Source organism: Mesocricetus auratus, unplaced genomic scaffold (assembly GCF_017639785.1).
Source record: "Mesocricetus auratus isolate SY011 unplaced genomic scaffold, BCM_Maur_2.0 Super-Scaffold_100020, whole genome shotgun sequence".
Taxonomy (NCBI): domain Eukaryota; kingdom Metazoa; phylum Chordata; class Mammalia; order Rodentia; family Cricetidae; genus Mesocricetus; species Mesocricetus auratus.
Window position 1 is genome coordinate 36,082,368 of NW_024429201.1, and position 16,839 is coordinate 36,099,206.

The window sequence follows — 16,839 nt, forward strand, 5'->3', positions numbered from 1 at the left end:
GTAGTCGGGATCTGTATTGAGTACATGGCTGGTCTTGTTAGACCTAGCGAGTACCCATGATACCATGTTTTGTTATTCTGTATAATTTCTTTGTTATTTCTTCCTTAGCTCATTTTATAAAGGCATATACTCTATATAATTAATTGATGAAATAACTCTTTCACAAAAATTTGTAGAACTTGTGAGACTTATGTTTTATCATAGCTAATCCTCTGTTTTATATTTTTATACATGCGGCTTAATTTACAAATGGCTTGGGAAGACCATTGTGGAAATAAGTTCCTATTTTCACTTAACTGTGTTTTAGGTACCTGCTATATCATATGAATAAATTCCTTTAGGGTTGTACTAATGCGGTGCAACCCCTCACCAATCATTGCCCCAACATGAAATACAATACAAAACTGGATTTGTAATTCTTTAGCCTTAATTTTCTATTTAAACTAAGAAGCTGGACTCACATTTTGCCTCGTTTCTGCGCAAGTGGACTTGGCAGCTCTCCTGATTGACTGCCCTCACTTCTGATCTTCCATTGATATGATCACTTGGCAAAGTGCTGGCTAAGCGCAGGGTGATTGAGAGTGTGTGCTGCTCTTCCAGAGGACCTGGGTTGGTTCCTTGCATTTATATTGGGCAGTTTCCAACCCCTGGAATTCCAGTTCCAGGGGCATCCAGCACCCTTTCTGGCCTCCAAGGCACCTGCACTGAGTGCACATACCTATACACTTATAAATACATGTAATTAAATGGAATTAAATTTAAAAACAAAAGAGGGTACAGTATGAGGACTTCTGGCTGTTTCTAGTGTGAAACTGGATAGAAACGGCTTTGGGGACTGCAGGAGATCTGTTCCCTGGCCTAAATGCTTGTATCAAGACTCTAAAGTCAGTTTAGATAAATATGACAATATTAGGGAAACTTTTAGATACATACTTTCTCTCTCTTGATAGATTCCTGTGTCTGTAATTACACTTTGTAGTCCAGGGCTTTTCCAAATGTGTCAGAACTGTCACATTCGTGTTACTATGCATTCTAGGATCAGATGTCTGGTTGTGAGGAGGAAAATGAATAAACCTGAATTTAAGTCTTTGTAGATGGTGTACACCCAAATGGAGCAGCGGGAATAGTGGATACAGCTGCTCATTGCCAGGCTTCAAAGTAATTTACCTTTTCTCAGTATTGCTTAATCTTTTTGATCTAAGTGTTTAAAACAATAAAACTTTGGGTGATGGTATTTCTTTTATAATATTTGTGAACATTAAAGGTGTTTCTTTTTTTAGCCAGTCATCCTAAGTGATTTGTTCTTATGGACTCTTGACACCTAAAGGAATCTTTAACTGAAAATTTACAAGATATGATTTGCTGAATCCAGCACAAAACTACATTACATTTTCTATATAAACTATATAAATTTCCCGTACAGCATGCACTTGAATATACTTGTATAGCATGTCAGGAGGATTTTGTTGATGGTTTTCCTAGTTGAAGGTATAGTGTGGAAACAAAGCTCTCTCCTAGTTCTGACCCCTCCCGGTAATGCTTTTTAGGTCTAAAAGGACCTTTCACACATTCCTGAGTAAGTCTTTGGATAGATTTACTTCCTGCCTTTTGCTAAAAGGAAGGGTTGAATATTTACATATTCAAATTAATGGTGTATCAGCATAGATTGTACAAAAAATTATTCTAATTAAAATTTGGAGTGATACCAAGATAGACCCCATGCCTAGGAGGAGCTGGCCAACACAATAGGACTCTCTCTCTCTCTCTCTCTCTCTCTCTCTCTCTGTGTGTGTGTGTGTGTGTGTGTGTGTGTGTGTTATTGTTTTGTTTCAGTTTAATATTTTTTTTTTATCAGAGAAAGAACATGAAATGAATGAATGGAGGGTAGAATGTGGGAAAAGATGGAGAGGAAAGAATATGATCAACGTATATACTGTATTTATTTCTTTATATATATATTTATTTTTAAATTTAAATTTAAATTAGAAGCAAGGTTGCTTCACATGTCAGTTCTAGGTCCCTCTCTGTTTTCCTCCCCTCCTCCCGTGCCCTCCCACCAAGCCCCCCCATATCCCCTCATTTCCCCAGGGAAGGTGAGGCCCTCCATGGGAGTGTCCATAGTCTGTCATTTCATCCAGGGCAGGGACTAGACCTTCCCCCAAGAGTTCAGGGTGAGAGTGCATCTCTCATTGTTGGATGGGAGCCCAAAGTCCCATTTGTATACCCGGGATAAATACTGATCTACTACTCAAGGCTCAATAGATTACCTAGGTCTCCTCACTGACACCTACATTCAGGGGGGTCTTGATCAGTTTCTGGATTCCCAGGCATCAGTCTGGGATTCAAGTGCTAACCCTTGTCAGGTCAGCTGTTTCTGGGGGTTAAATTCGATAGCTAAGCTGGTAGAGCGGAGGACTGTAGAGTCTGTATTTATTTCTTAAATAGTGAAAACATAAAATTGGAGGACAGATTGGAGCAAGTTAATTGTCATTGCGTTGGAAGTGGAAATACACAGGAATCCCTCTTTTCGGGATGCACATATCACTTCTTTTATAAAGTGAGGTGTTTTTATGTAGCATTTCTTTTGAAATACATGGTGACTATATTTTTAAGGGAGGAAATGCTTGTGTATAGTGATGTATTACTAGAATCTGTGTAAAGTGTGTGTTTGGTTTCCATTCAAGTCCTGTCATCACTATGACCCCCCCCCCCAGTTTAAGAAGAGTCTGGGAGGAGTTGATAAGCATGCCAGGAAGGGGCTCAGAACTCTAGCCCTCAATCTCACTTTTCCCGCCTCACATGTGCTCAGATACATCCCCGCAGTGTGCAGATGCCACACAGAGCCCTTAGAGGGGCATCCCATGGGGAGTCACACTGTGCACTCGGGTCTGTTTGCTGCTTTGTCCTCCTCTCTTCAGCCCTTAAGGTTGGAGGGCCTCACCAAAGGAAGTCATTCTGTCATTACATGTTGGATGGCTTTCTAGAAGTTACCAGTTCAGGTAGCAAGAGCATTAAGCCCTTAGAGAGACAGGAGCAGGAGGTAATAACTCAAAAAACATTACCACTGATGCTTAAGAAGAAAGATGGGGACCAACGAAAGAGGGCACACAGTTTAAGGCATCCAACAAGTGTGTTGTGGCACACTGCCTGGAGAAGGAACTTGTGTACTGGTAAGAATGGTCCTCGGGGGACTGCAGATTGATTGATACCCTGAAGTGATACAAGCATAGTTACCTAAAGTCATAAGGAAAACTGTAACACTAGAAATAAAGTGTGGATCCCAACACAAATGCTGAACCCCCACTTCATTGTCTCGGCCTGTCTTTATACATCACTCATCAAAGTTATGTCCCTTGTATATGGCCTTTGGTACCATTTAACTCTTGACTTCCAAATTTATGAGATCAATTCTAGACCCTCTAAGTTTAGACTCGTTCCACAGCTGTCAATTTGAAACATCTATTTGATGTTTTAATAGTTAATTAAATCAATATACACAGAACTTGTCTGTAATTCTTGCAAGTACTCTTTGATAAGTTGGTAGGGGAATCTGTTTGAAATGTTGGCACTCGTTGGAAGCAGCCTTCTTCCTTTCTCCTGCTCTATTCTGGGGAGGACAGAGAGGCAGAGCTGAAGAATTAAGATATAAAGAATTGTAGAGAGACCTAGGAGAACACTAACTCCATCACTGGTGCCAATGGCCATGCATCTAAAAATCATTTGTGCTCAATTACAGATTACAGAGGAGGGCTCCACCGTTTCCTGTGTGGTAGAGCGAACCAGGGGAGCTTTGGATTATGTTCATGTTTTCTACACCATCTCACAGATCGAATCGGAAGGCATCAGTTCCCTCGTTGACGATTTTGCTAATGCCAGTGGCGCGATCACCTTCCTGCCTTGGCAGAGGTCTGAGGTAAACTCCATGGCTTGGGTTTCCTCGGATGCTTCTGGGAAAGTGTTTCATTATCTATCTATCTATCTATCTATCTATCTATCTATCTATCTATCTATTATAGTTGATTAGCAATTCCTCGGTGTTTAAACATTGTAAACTATGTGGGAGATTAGGTGTACCTATTATTTTGTAAAACAGAAAATAATTTAGCTTTTCTATGAGAGAAACATTAAGAATTTTGAATGTTAGTTTCATAAATTCTTTAATGCTAATACAGTAAAATTAACATATCCTGAGGATGTATCATTCCAAATTTGTATTATTATGTATTTTATTTGCTTATCTATTTTGAAATATATGGCCGAGGTGGGCCTTGAACTTGTCATCCTCCTGCCTCAGCCTCCTGAGTACATACTACAGATATGTGTTGCCATTCCTATGTGTTTAGACTACTGTCACAAGACACTTTACACTTGGGATTCCATAAACAGTAGCACTTTGCTGTTCACATTTGAAATCAGGGGATGCCCAAGGCAGGATGCCTGCAGATTCAGAGTCTGGGGAGGTCCCATCTCTGCCTCACACCTGTGGTACCAATTCACTGTGTTGTCTGGTAAAAGGAGCAAATGAGCCCCCCATGGCCTCTTTCATGAGGACATTGATCCCATTCATCAAGTCTCCTTCAATACCCAGTTTTCTTCTGAAGTCTCTACTCCTAACATCCTCACCCTGGGAACAAGATATTAACATTCAAATTTGGGGGTAACTTGTTTAGTTTATTAAAGTAAATATTATTGAGGGATTAATACCTTCAAATTTCTTCTTACTTATATATGTGCCTACACATATACACAATATATATATATATATATATGTTTCAACATATGAGTGTGTATAGATGTAAGTAATGTTTCCTGACAACTTCAATCATATATACTTGAGTTGGCTTTTTTCCCCAAGTAGTAATTGCTACTGTGCTTTTGCCTTGGTCAGGTCCTGAATCTGTACGTTCTTGATGAGGACATTCCTGAACTTAATGAGTATTTTCGGGTGACACTGGTTTCTGCAGTTCCAGGAGATGGAAAACTTGGTTCAACTCCCATCAGTGGTGCCAGCATAGATCCCGAGAAGGAAACCACAGACATCACCATCAAAGCCAGTGATCACCCTTATGGTAGACCAGTCTCTGTTGTAATAGTTGCTCTCCTCTCTCAACAAACTTGACTTTATTAAGATCTACTTACAAGTGAAGATGCATTAAAACCCCCCTAAGGCCTCTTAATGCTAACGTCTATGCTGCTGTTTTGTGGGACATTGTTTATGAAAGAAAATGTAAATATCAACTTCTGAGCTTAAATAATATATTCAGGAAGTCTTGTAGGGTTATTTAAAGTGAAAAGTACTTTTATGTGGTTATCAAAATTCCTGTAGTTAGAATATTCATGGTGGTGTGTTAATCTTGAAGTAATTAAAAACTCTGTAATATATGTCTTACTAGGTTCAAAAAGTGCAGTTTTCCCTACAGTAGTTTGAACATTATACTAACAAGTGATAGTTTTAATTGGGAACTACCATGGATGTTGATTTTTTTATAAACATGATATTTTGTGTACGAATGAAGGAAGTATGTGTCTAAGAGTCTGGGTAGGGAAGCAGAGAATCTCTTATTCTGTTTTTAGAGAAAGTGTTTCAGGTTTTTAAGAGTATCGTCAATGTGACTCTAGAATTCAGAGACTTGTCAAAATGAGTAATGTTTGGAAATGCATATTTTTTAATTCCCTTAGTGTTTCTCTTATTGATTGTTCACTGGGATTAAGCAAATGTATTTGAGTAAAGAGAAAGAAAATTAACTCTTGAATATTTGACATTATGAAGGCTTAAACACATTCGGCATGTGGTTTCTGACATTCCTACAATTCCACAGGAAACTCCTTGTTCCTCTGATTCCTACCCCCTCTTCCACCGTGATTCCAAGCTTTGTTGCAGGATTTCTGTTGTAGATGCATTAGTTGGGACAATTCTGTATTAGTGCTTGGTTGTAGTTTCTGTAAAGGTCAGCATCTGTTGCATAGAGGAGCTCCCTCACTGAGCGGTGAGGACTTCATTTACCTGTGGATATAAGGGCAAATATTTAGAATATAGTTAGGGAGTATGCTGGTTTAGTAAAGTGGTAGTTGTAGGTTCTCCTCCAAGATCTATGACTTCACTAGCCCTGGGTATTGTGGGCTCACAGTACCAGGTATGATTTCCTTCTTGCTGAGGGGGTCTTAGGTTCAATCACAGAGCTGTAGGTTACTGCCAGGGTCTGTGTACGACTACTGCACTCTTAGGGTTATTGTGCCACAGTGGCTGTCGGTGTAGTTCCTAGATGTCACAGCTGGGTAGACTATTGGTCACTTCCCTCATACACCCCTAATATTCAGCATTATAGAGGCCTCAAAACAGTTATGGGTGCAGTGTCTGCCATTTCTACAGGACACAATCATGTGTGTTACTCACCAACCTGACTGCCCAAACATGAACTGAGCAAGGGTGGCACCAGGAGACGTGCAAACATAGACATGAGAAGTCTCATGAGGCCTCAGCTTTGCAGTAAGAACTGCTGGCAACTGAGGCAGGCTGAGAGTGGAGACACAGTCTTCCCTAGAAAGAGCTCACTGACCGCTTACTGAATACCGAATAGCCAGTCAGTTCTGAAGACGTAAACAAACACCATTACACAGACTGACAGGTTATAGTTAGGAATTTAAGATTATATATTCCCCTATATATACACATGTATATATATAACAACGATTAATGAAAAATGAGGCCATGAATTTGAAAAACAGCAAGGAGGGATCCATGGGAGGTCTTGCAGGGAGGAAGGGGAAAACGATGTAATTATACTGTAATCTCAAAAACAAAAGAGATAATATTCTCTATCAAAGTAGGTTAGTTATTTAAAAAAATTTATGTGAAGCTCAGGATTTTAGTCTGATGATAAAAATGATTATACAAGATTGCTTCAGAGGAGTAAGAAATTCTTTCATGGATGACTAAACCATGTCTCCTAGGCTTGCTGCAGTTCTCCACGGGGCCACCGCCTCAGCCTGACGATGCCATGAGTCTGCCTGCCAGTAGTGTACCACACATCACTGTTCAGGAGGAGGATGGAGAGATCCGTTTACTGGTCGTTCGTGCACAGGGACTGCTCGGCAGGGTAACTGCGGAATTTAGAACAGTGTCCTTGACAGCATTCAGCCCAGAGGACTACCAGGTACGCCACAAAGACTTTGAGTTTTTATTTCATGTGTCTGGCTGTTTAGTCTGCGTGTGTGTCTGTGCCCCACGTTTATGCCATCCCCATCAAGGCCAGAAAAGAGCCTTGGGTCCCCTGAAACCAGAGTTACAGATAGTACAGAGACAATACGTGGGCTCTCAGGTGAGCAAGTGCTCTTACCTCTGAGCCTTCAGCCTGCCGCCACGCCGTTTGGAGTTGCCTTTGGACCACTGAATTTGAACAGTCCTCCCGGAGGACTGGAAGTGTCTTGCTTTGTAGAAGGAGCCTATCAAACAAGACAAAAAGCGCCAGCTGTCTTAAGACCTTTGAGGTTTGTCTGAGTTGACAGTTTATTGCTCTGGAACACGACGGTGAGATAACTACCATACTGTATGTTGCACTCATTCTGGGTTTCCCTGTGTAACTTGTTATAATGGCGTAGGCTTTGGTTAAATACACTAAACATATGAGTCTTAACTATTTCAAACTCTCTAAGAAGGTCCACTAGATAAAATCAGAATTACAAAGATATTTTGTGTGCATGTGTTTTTTTTCAATTTTATCAGTATTTTTCCCAAAGGAGAAGCAATTCTACCAATCTAGAAATGGTCAGAACCAGAGTTTCGCTTGACCTCCATATATGTGATGGTGGAGACTCATGTTTCCTACTCATAATTTCTTTATCTATGAAACCATGATGTCTTCACTGAACGGGATCACTCTGGAGAAGAATGACAGCACTGTGCGTGTTGTACACTGTACATAACAAAAATATAGTAACATTCAGTTACCACTACCTGCTCATAAAGGGTTACAACTGTACTTTAAGTAAGAAAATGGTTAGTATTTCTTCCTGGGAATCCTTCTCAAGAAAGATATTCCATACCTCACTATTTATTGTTTCCCAGACAGTTCTTTTGTTTAAGCTTTCAGCATTAGGTTTTTTGTTCTTTCTTTTTGTGCGGTATCCACTCTTCCTCCTGAGTCATAGAAGTCTTGGCGGACTGAATTCCATTCATTTCAGCTCTAATCCAGTTAGCTAAGTATTCATAGATTTCCTCTCCAAAAGATTCTTCTTAGGAAATGAATTTTTTTCAGCATGTACCATATTTTTAGTGAGGCTGATGAATAGCATATTCCACAATGTGTGTCTTCTTGGATTAAAGTGTTCTTAGCATACTCTTAAGGCAATATTTGAGTGCTTGTGTTGCACTTGTGTAGTACTTTTCTTTCTTTCTTTCTATTTATTTATTTATTTATTTATTTTGAAATAGACTTTCTCTGTATACCTTCATAGACCAGGTTGTCCTCGAACTCACTGAGTGCTGGGATTAAAGGCACATGCTACCACCATCCAGCGGCAATCTTTAATTTCTGAATAGCTGAAATAACTACAATTTCCAGTTCCATTATCATGTTCCATAATAAATGAAACAAAACAGAAAAAAATGCAGTCTTTTATGACAGATGGGAAGTGTGTGTCCTTGGAGACATTTCTGAGTATTTTCTGAAGTCATTGAAGTCCTGGTTGTGACAACACCACCTTTAATCACTTATTATTTACTTAGCTCTGTTACGTGACGTTTTCTTTCATTAATTCTTACAATACTTCATCTATCTCTGTTCTTTAATATGAAAAAATAAATTTAAAATCCTATGTGAGGAAAGGTGCCAGGAGGGATCATGCGTGGAAGAAGAAACAACTGAATTTTAAATATCATTGTTCTTAACTTTATTCTAACATTTAAGTAACAAGTGATGCCCCCTTTCTAAGTCTCTTTATCCAGCTGTTTGGAGTTCTATGTTTTCATTGTTTGCCCATTTGTTTGAGAATTTCAAACATGCGTGTAATGTGTTTGGTCAAATATACCCTTGCTCCCTCCTGGTGGGGGTACAGTTGTCTGTTGCAACTTCATACATACATACATACATACATACATACATGCATACATATATGTATATATATATTCATTTAGTGCTGCAAGTATATTCATAGGTATAGGGACATCCTCTGAAACACAGACAGCTTATTAGGGGTCACGTCCGAAGTAAACTGACTCTCCCTTTCCTGGCAGCTATCAGTTCTCAACAAAAATGAGTTACACGACTAGTCACCTGTTGAATTATATATGTTTAGAGAATGTCAGTGCTTGTGATCTGTGAGCTTGTAAGCAGAGCTTCATGCTGAATCCTAACATTTAGGAAGATCAATGTAGATGAAGCTCGAGGACACTGGTAATGAGATAAGTGTGTAGCCATCACTGTTGGGAAAGGCCCAAGCTGTCAAAGGGGCTTCAGGAAGGTCTCTTCTCTGTGATGTGGGGGCTAGGTGTGGTCAAGAAGACAGAGTCTGCACAGACAAGCTTACTCAAGCCCTGTGAGGACCTACAACACTTTCATCTTTTTATGAATTTTTTAAAAAGAGAAGAATCACAAAGGTGTCATGCACTTGCAAACACCGGGCTGATTAGTGGAGAATGGATTAAGTGATGTAGATATTGCATAGAAAGGCAAGAGGCCTGTTTTGTGGAGCCATGACAAGCTTGTTTTGAACTATGGTAGTGCCACTGTCCTTGGAAAAAAGTAGACGTGTTCAAGCAGTGCTTCAGAGATCAAGCGGCAGGGTTTGAGGGCCGGTGTGTCTGACAGGGCAAAGAAGGGTGCCGAGAACTTTCTTGACAAGAGTGACTGACGGTTCCAGGATGCGTAGAGGGCTAGAGAAGCATAGTTTTAGAACAGAGACAATAACTGTGAGCCTCTGACTGAAATTATACGAGAGGTTCAGTTGTCTGGGTTTCAGACATTAGAGTTGTGCTCATCCACATAGTGTTAAAAGCTGGGGCTGTGATTTAGCTAGATGGACCGTCTGGAGAATTTGATGAACAACGACTGTTACAGTCTGCCTGCAAAATGCTGAAACTGGCAGTGAACACCGGCAGGGAGGGATCTGGAAAGTAGAAAGAAAAGGAGAGTGTGAGTCGTGCAGCGCCATTAAAGAGCAGGATCAGAAGTGTCTGAGGTGCCAGATACTGCTGGGTTCCGGGCGGTTTCCTAAGACAGTCAGCTATCTGTCTGTCATTACAACTGTGCAATTACTCTACCCAGCGTGAGGGTCTGGCCTCACTCGCTACTAATGCACTCTTATTTCCCTTTCTCTATTTGGATGATTTTAATGGCATGTAGCACCATTTCATCCTTGTAAATATTTAATGAAAATTTTGGTGTGTATTGGTGTTTTGCCAGCATGAATGTCTGTTCACCATGTGCATTCCCACAGAGGTCAGAAGAAGGCATTGGGTACCCTGAACTGAATTATGGGTGGTTGTGAGCTGCTGTGTGTGTGCTGGGAATTGAATCAGAGTCATTTGGAAGAGCAACTAGTGCTTTTCACTCCTTGTGGAGCATTTTCTATAGAGTCTTATTGGTCTTGGCTATTTTCGAGTCTCAAGCATGGGAAATTGGTGCCTTTCATGTTCTCTATTATGAGTAAACGAGTGAGTCAGTGAGTCTCATTGGGAGCTAAGATTATTAGAGGTGTAGAAGGTAAAATGCGAGTGCTCACACCAGCTAACACCAAAAGTAATAAACAACTTCAGAATTTGTGGCCATAAACTCAAGAAGAAAGTGATTTTTGTCAGATAATGGAAGGTGGAAGGGTGTTCCTTGTGTCAAACTGGCAATTTTTTAAAGACTTTGTACATGTCAGCTGGAGATTTCTCATTTTCTAACACTATTTGTCTTATGAATAAGATGTGAGGAAAACCAGAAACTGGTCTACCTATTTAGTTGGAAAATAAGTATTAGTTAGGGCCCAGGAAGTATCTCCTTGGTGAAGAATTTGATTATTGTGTGCACACTCTTGGATTCAGTCTCAGCATCACAAATAATAAAAACCACACATGTTTAGAGTTTGCATTATACTTTTTCATGTCACTTATGTGTGTTTCATTTTTTTTCCATTTCAGAATTTATGACAATTTGGTATACAGTAAACGTTTTTATTTTGCAATTTTGCACAAAGAATAATTGTAATATGTTGGATAAATTCCATTTGTGTTTCAGAGTATTGCTGGCACAGTAGAATTTCAATCAGGAGAAAGATATAAATATATTTCTGTCAACATCACTGATAATTCCATACCTGAACTGGAAAAATCTTTTAAAGTTGAGTTGTTAAACTTGGACGGAGGAGGTAAGGCTGGTTATGCATAAATATCAAATATTTGCTTGTCTTCTAATGTGATGCCACTAAACAGGACCAACTCAAGGGTTCCTTTTCATCACTCATGATACAACTTCACTCAGTGCCAAGATTACTGCTGCTGTTCACATTGACTAATGCCCAAACCACCAGGCTGTTGACCTTGTTTTTGAACTTTCTTAATGGGTCCGCTAGATCCATCTCCAGATGTAATGCAGGTGTCTATCAGAGAAGCACAGAGAGATAATTATAGGGAAGACAGTCCTGTAATATCCTATTCTTACTTCTAGAGATCAGAAAACCACTTAGATAAGTTATTTTTATGCTTCTTTGCAGAAGTACTAATGTTTTTATCAGGTTTGGTTTGGCTGTGATGCAATACATGCAGTGCATGTATACATACATGTAGGGAAGGTAGTGTTTTTGTGGACATTTCCTTCCACTACAAAGCCTGGCTTTATCTCATTATTGTCAACATCTCCATCATTTAATGAAGCAAACAGCAGTGTAAGAAGCCTTCAAGCTGAATGTCTAGGTAGGACAAATGCATTAGAATAGTCCTTTTGTATGTGTAAGATTTGGGGGTAAGTAAGCAAATTTCCCCCTGCCTGTGCTCCTTAACCTAGATGAAGACAAAGGGGACCAAACCAGTGCTTGAGAGCAGAGGCAGTACTCAATAAACAGGGCCTCATATTGGTGGAGGAATAAAACAGGAACAAGTACGGTGGAAAGTTTCGTGTAAAACCACTGCCTTTGCTTCTAGAGACAGCTTCACACTGCAGCCACGCCAGCTTCTCATGCCAGCAGTTTCACCAATGAAAAGATCAGCGTGCACTGTGTGACTTCACTGTGTGCATCACCTAGCCCAAAGGGTACTTAGGCAATAGAAGGAGAAATGTTAGTGACTGTTACTAGTTTGGTCAAGAATGAATCATCAGGGCCAGGTATGATGTCGAACACCTTTAATCCCAGCACTTTGGAGGCACAGACAGATGGATCTCTGTGAGTCTGAGTTCCAGACCAGCCAGGACATAGAGAGCCTCTGTCTCAAAAAAGTCATCAAAATTTTGCAGTTCTGGGTTCAATCCCAAGGCTCCTATGCATATCAGAGCAGTGACTGCCCATTGGACTGCATTCCATTCCTTAATGGTCAATTGTAACATATTTATCACCACAGTGATACTTGTGAGTTCGTGTAGAAACATTCCTCAGATATTTAGAATATTCAATTGCATATTAACTGTAGTATGTAGGGAGAGATCTTACTAGGTACCTGTGGCACTGACCCCTCCCATTTGGGCGTGGCCATAGGTGCATAAGCCCAGGATATGTGGGTTAAACGCCGGAGGAGAGGCAGGCGCGGTCTCTATCGGGTTCCAGTCGGGTCTCAGAGAGCGCTGACCTCGGGTTATCAGTTTCTCATGTAAGTGGTTTCTCCCCAATAGAAATAACCTACGACATCCGTATCCCGTGTATGGTAATCTTCTCCAGTAGTAGTATACTTTTGTAGTTTCCTAGTAAGAAGTAGTGATAGATAGTAAAAGGAGATAAACTAAATTTTCAGTAGGCAGTTGAGGGTAAGAAGAAAGGTAGTCTAGACATTGACTTTCTTCTGTAGTCATTGTTATGGACTGTGTAATAAATGGAGCAGTTTGCAGAGTTACATTCTTTGTGGGTCAAGAGAGCACACCTTGTGCCCTCCTGCTTGGTCACTAAAGTTGATTGGGAATGCTAACCATGACCTTAATAGATTTTTGATACTAATCAAGGTATATGTGGCATTGAACTTTACATTTCTTTCTTATGACTTCTAGACAGTGTGGGAGCAGTTATGAACTGTGTAGTTGCTGGCAATCCATTCTGTCTCTGAGACGATTTTAGGCCATGGGTGTGCTATAAATTCTCATGCCTGGCATATTCCAGTCTCTGTTGAGGGAAGGACAAAAACCAAGACAGACCTTAACCTTGGCCTGTCAATCAAGGATATTGGTAAATGTGGCTTTATTTCCCTACCGTTATTTGTTAATATTTTGAAGAATCATGGTTGGAATAAGATGTATTAGATATGAAAGTGTAACTACTTTATACTTGTTATAGTTCTCCTATATTCCCCAGGCATTATCTATTTTATGGTATTATCTTCACTATGTTTTTTAAGCTTTGCAAGATTTACATAAAAGCCAGCACCTTTAGTAAGTGAGAAAGCTGAAATACCAAGGAAGTGAAGTGTTTCGTTGACCGTTTACAACTGTATCCCTTATAGACAGGGCTAAAATAGAAGTTTTTGACTGATGGTCTAAGACTCTTCCCACAATGTCAGTGTTAAATGGGTGGCAAAGTTTGAGAATGGTTAATGTGGTGGGGTTTGAATGTGTGGGTGGGGAAATGTTTAGATAGATTTGATTGACAAGGTGACCTTCACCGGCTTGTAAGTCTAAATATATGACTATATATACAAATAATATCAACAATTTTAAAATGCTATGGTTTAGAATTACTGTAAAGGGTGAAAATTTCCAAATAAAATTATTTAATTTATTGGACATGAAAACTACTACTATTTATTTGGAGTGTTTCCCCAAACCAGAAAGATTTAGTCATTTTATACATGAAGTTACATCTCATCATTCAAAATGACCTATGGTCTTTGGAAGAATGTATATCCCTGAGTGACTATTACTGCATTTTCTTCTTTACTTGATACATTATAAGTACTCTTAATTTTTTCCTTGTGTTGCTGTATGTTGTGTGGACTGTCTCTGTGTGTCTCTTGTGAAGTGTCTGAACTCTTTAGGGTTGATGGCAGTGGTAGTGGAGAAGGTGACACGGATTTCTTCTTCTCGCCCGTTCACACACATGGTAAGCAGCGGTCCCAAGGTTCCTGACTAGCATTTTTATTTTAGCCTCTCATTTCAGAGACAACAACACTAATGACTTACTGTCATCTTCGGCAACTAGATGATCTTTTGTGGCATTCACCACCGCGGCAGCTTTATGAAGTATTTTCTCTTGGTGACAGAGACAGAAATATGTTTGGTCTGTTTCTGATGACCAGGCATTCCTCACCACATGGACCCATCAGGGTTTGCTGATTCCAAGTAGAGAGAAACTATGCTTGAGTGCCGTTAAAAACAAATTATTATTGAAAACACTTCACATAGCTTTGAAGGCCTGTAAACTGAACAGTGGAACATTTGTTTTTTCCATGTTGAATCCATCTCACTTATTTTCTGTACAATAGGAAACATGGGTCTTTATATGTATCACCTGATCAAAACGAATGAGAAAAATCAAGGGAAAGCAAGTTCCTAGATGATTGCCATTAAACAGAGATTTGTTTTGAGTTCATGTACCATCCGTATGCCAACGTTTTGAGTTCATGTACAATTCATATGCCAGCGTGCTTCAGCTTTCTACCCCCGTTGTTTTCTCGTATGTGCAGAGAATATTTGGAATAGCTGCCTTGTCACGGATCACACCTCGAGCCCTCGAATGCTCCCTTTGCTAGTGTCAGGTTTTGCATGTCGGCCTCAGACTGCATGCTACTCACGTTGCCCTGTCCGGTTCCAGCACCCATCAATATACCATGGCATGTCAGTGACTGTTGCTTTTAGGAACGTACATTTTCTTGTCGGCTGTCTGCAGGCATTGATAATCATAAAAGCAACATACTAATTAGGAGCACATTGAGTGAGCCTTTAGGCTTTAGGATTTTTCCACTATAGGCATAGATTATTTGGGATCTAGGGAAGCTGATCTATAATAGTAAGACTGAAAAGCAGGCTTAGAGTTGATGCCCACTGGAAAACCATGACTGTGTTTGATGCATTAAAATCCTAGGGAAGTGGCTGTCAGGGAGGTAAGAGTTGCTTTGACTCGTGTTCTTTAGAGGTCTGCTGAGTCGTGGGAGACCTTCCTCGTATGCTTTGTGTGGGAGAATGTCCTTTCCCAGAGAAAAAGAAAAACAGATTTTCCCTATTCATCTCCAAGTGCTTAGGCAGCACTTGTTGCCAAAGCAGAGCAGGGTCATAAAATCTCAAGGGTGTGTGGCAACCATTCATGTCCACCTTTCTTTCTGAAACAAATTAGAATGTACTCTATGAGTGGAAAGCCTTTTCATTTTTTTCCCAAATAGTTGTTCATTGGCTTTTACGGTGGTTTGTAAAATACCGATTAACATTTTTTTTCTATTTGTGGGAATTTGTTCTTGCAGCCAGTCTAGGAGTGGCTTCCCAGGTTCTGGTGACAATCGCTGCCTCTGACTATGCTCACGGGGTGTTCGAATTTAGCCCTGAGTCACTCTTTGTCAGCGGAACGGAACCAGAGGACGGGGACAGTACTGTAGTATTAAATGTGAGTGCTTTCTGAGACGCCCCCAAATCTTAAAATGATGTAGTATACTGGCAAGGTGTGCTTTTCCTTCCTTTCTTTTCTTTTTCTTTCTTTCTTTTTCCTGCATAGGTGGCTAAGAGTGAGCAAATATGTACCAGGAGTACAGGTTGCTAATCAGTGATTTTAGTGCTAGTGTGTGGTTGCATTTACATGTAAATTCGTTTTGTGATTCTGAGGATTTCTTACCTTTCAGAGACTATGATGTATTACACTTGGATTGATGGAGGCAACTTGGAAACAAGAAAGTAGACAGGCGTCTTAGGACACAGAATTATTCTTTAGTCAGAACTACAGAAGGGGTGCTCGGAGATGTGGCATGGGGGTCTTGGGGTTTTCACGGATGGTAAAGGGATCTTGGGGATGGAAGAGTCCACCCTCAGGCCTGTCCCCCAGAGTCTAGAGTGGTAGATACTGGTGGGTTTGGTGTGCCCCGAGCTTCTCAGTCCACTTTAGGCTTTTGTGTCCCTGCCTTTCATGATGGACCTTTGCTATATGTAATTCTGTCTCACAGATTTGTGTGCTAGTTCAGATAGACCATAGAAACCAATGCTTCAAAATCTCAGTGGCTTAGTACAAGAAAAAATATTGTCTGTGGGGCCTAGGGAGACAGCTGATTTAGTAAATACACTTACTACCAAGTCTGACAACCCACGTTCAAACTGTGAACCTCCATGGGGGTGGAAAGAAATGGCTCCTGAAACACATCCTCTGTCCTCTACACTGTCACTGTGGCATCTGCCCAAAACACAAGCAGACGGACAGACAAACAGACGGGGAAGTTATTTTTAAAAGAATTTGTGCTCTTTCATTGTGTACATCCAACCCAAGTTGGCAAAAAGGCTCTGATTCACTATTGCCGTAGGAGCCAAGGATTACTTATCTCCATAAAAACCATGGTCAGGGGTTGTGAGTGTTGAGTGGCAGCGATTTATATCTGTAAGAGAATTTCACCACCATGCGGTTCTATGCCACCTCATATGAAAGAAAAGGAAATTCCCAGGATTTGTGAGTAGTGAAGTTAGCACTAATAATACCTAGGCTGTATCTGTCTTATAGCAGATCACAATTGTATTGCTAACTGACTCAACA

General features: G+C 40.3%; 1 protein-coding gene across 1 annotated transcript in view; it reads left to right on the forward strand.

Moving 5' to 3' along the window:
* The window catches only part of Adgrv1 (adhesion G protein-coupled receptor V1), a 518,174-nt gene that overhangs the window by 45,541 nt on the left and 455,794 nt on the right, over nt 1-16,839 (forward strand). The window contains exons 21-26 of the mRNA XM_040729011.1: nt 3,737-3,913; nt 4,889-5,069; nt 6,952-7,154; nt 11,220-11,349; nt 14,137-14,217; nt 15,572-15,711. Coding sequence (XP_040584945.1) covers nt 3,737-3,913; nt 4,889-5,069; nt 6,952-7,154; nt 11,220-11,349; nt 14,137-14,217; nt 15,572-15,711 — 912 coding nt within the window. The remainder of the gene's footprint in view (nt 1-3,736; nt 3,914-4,888; nt 5,070-6,951; nt 7,155-11,219; nt 11,350-14,136; nt 14,218-15,571; nt 15,712-16,839) is intronic.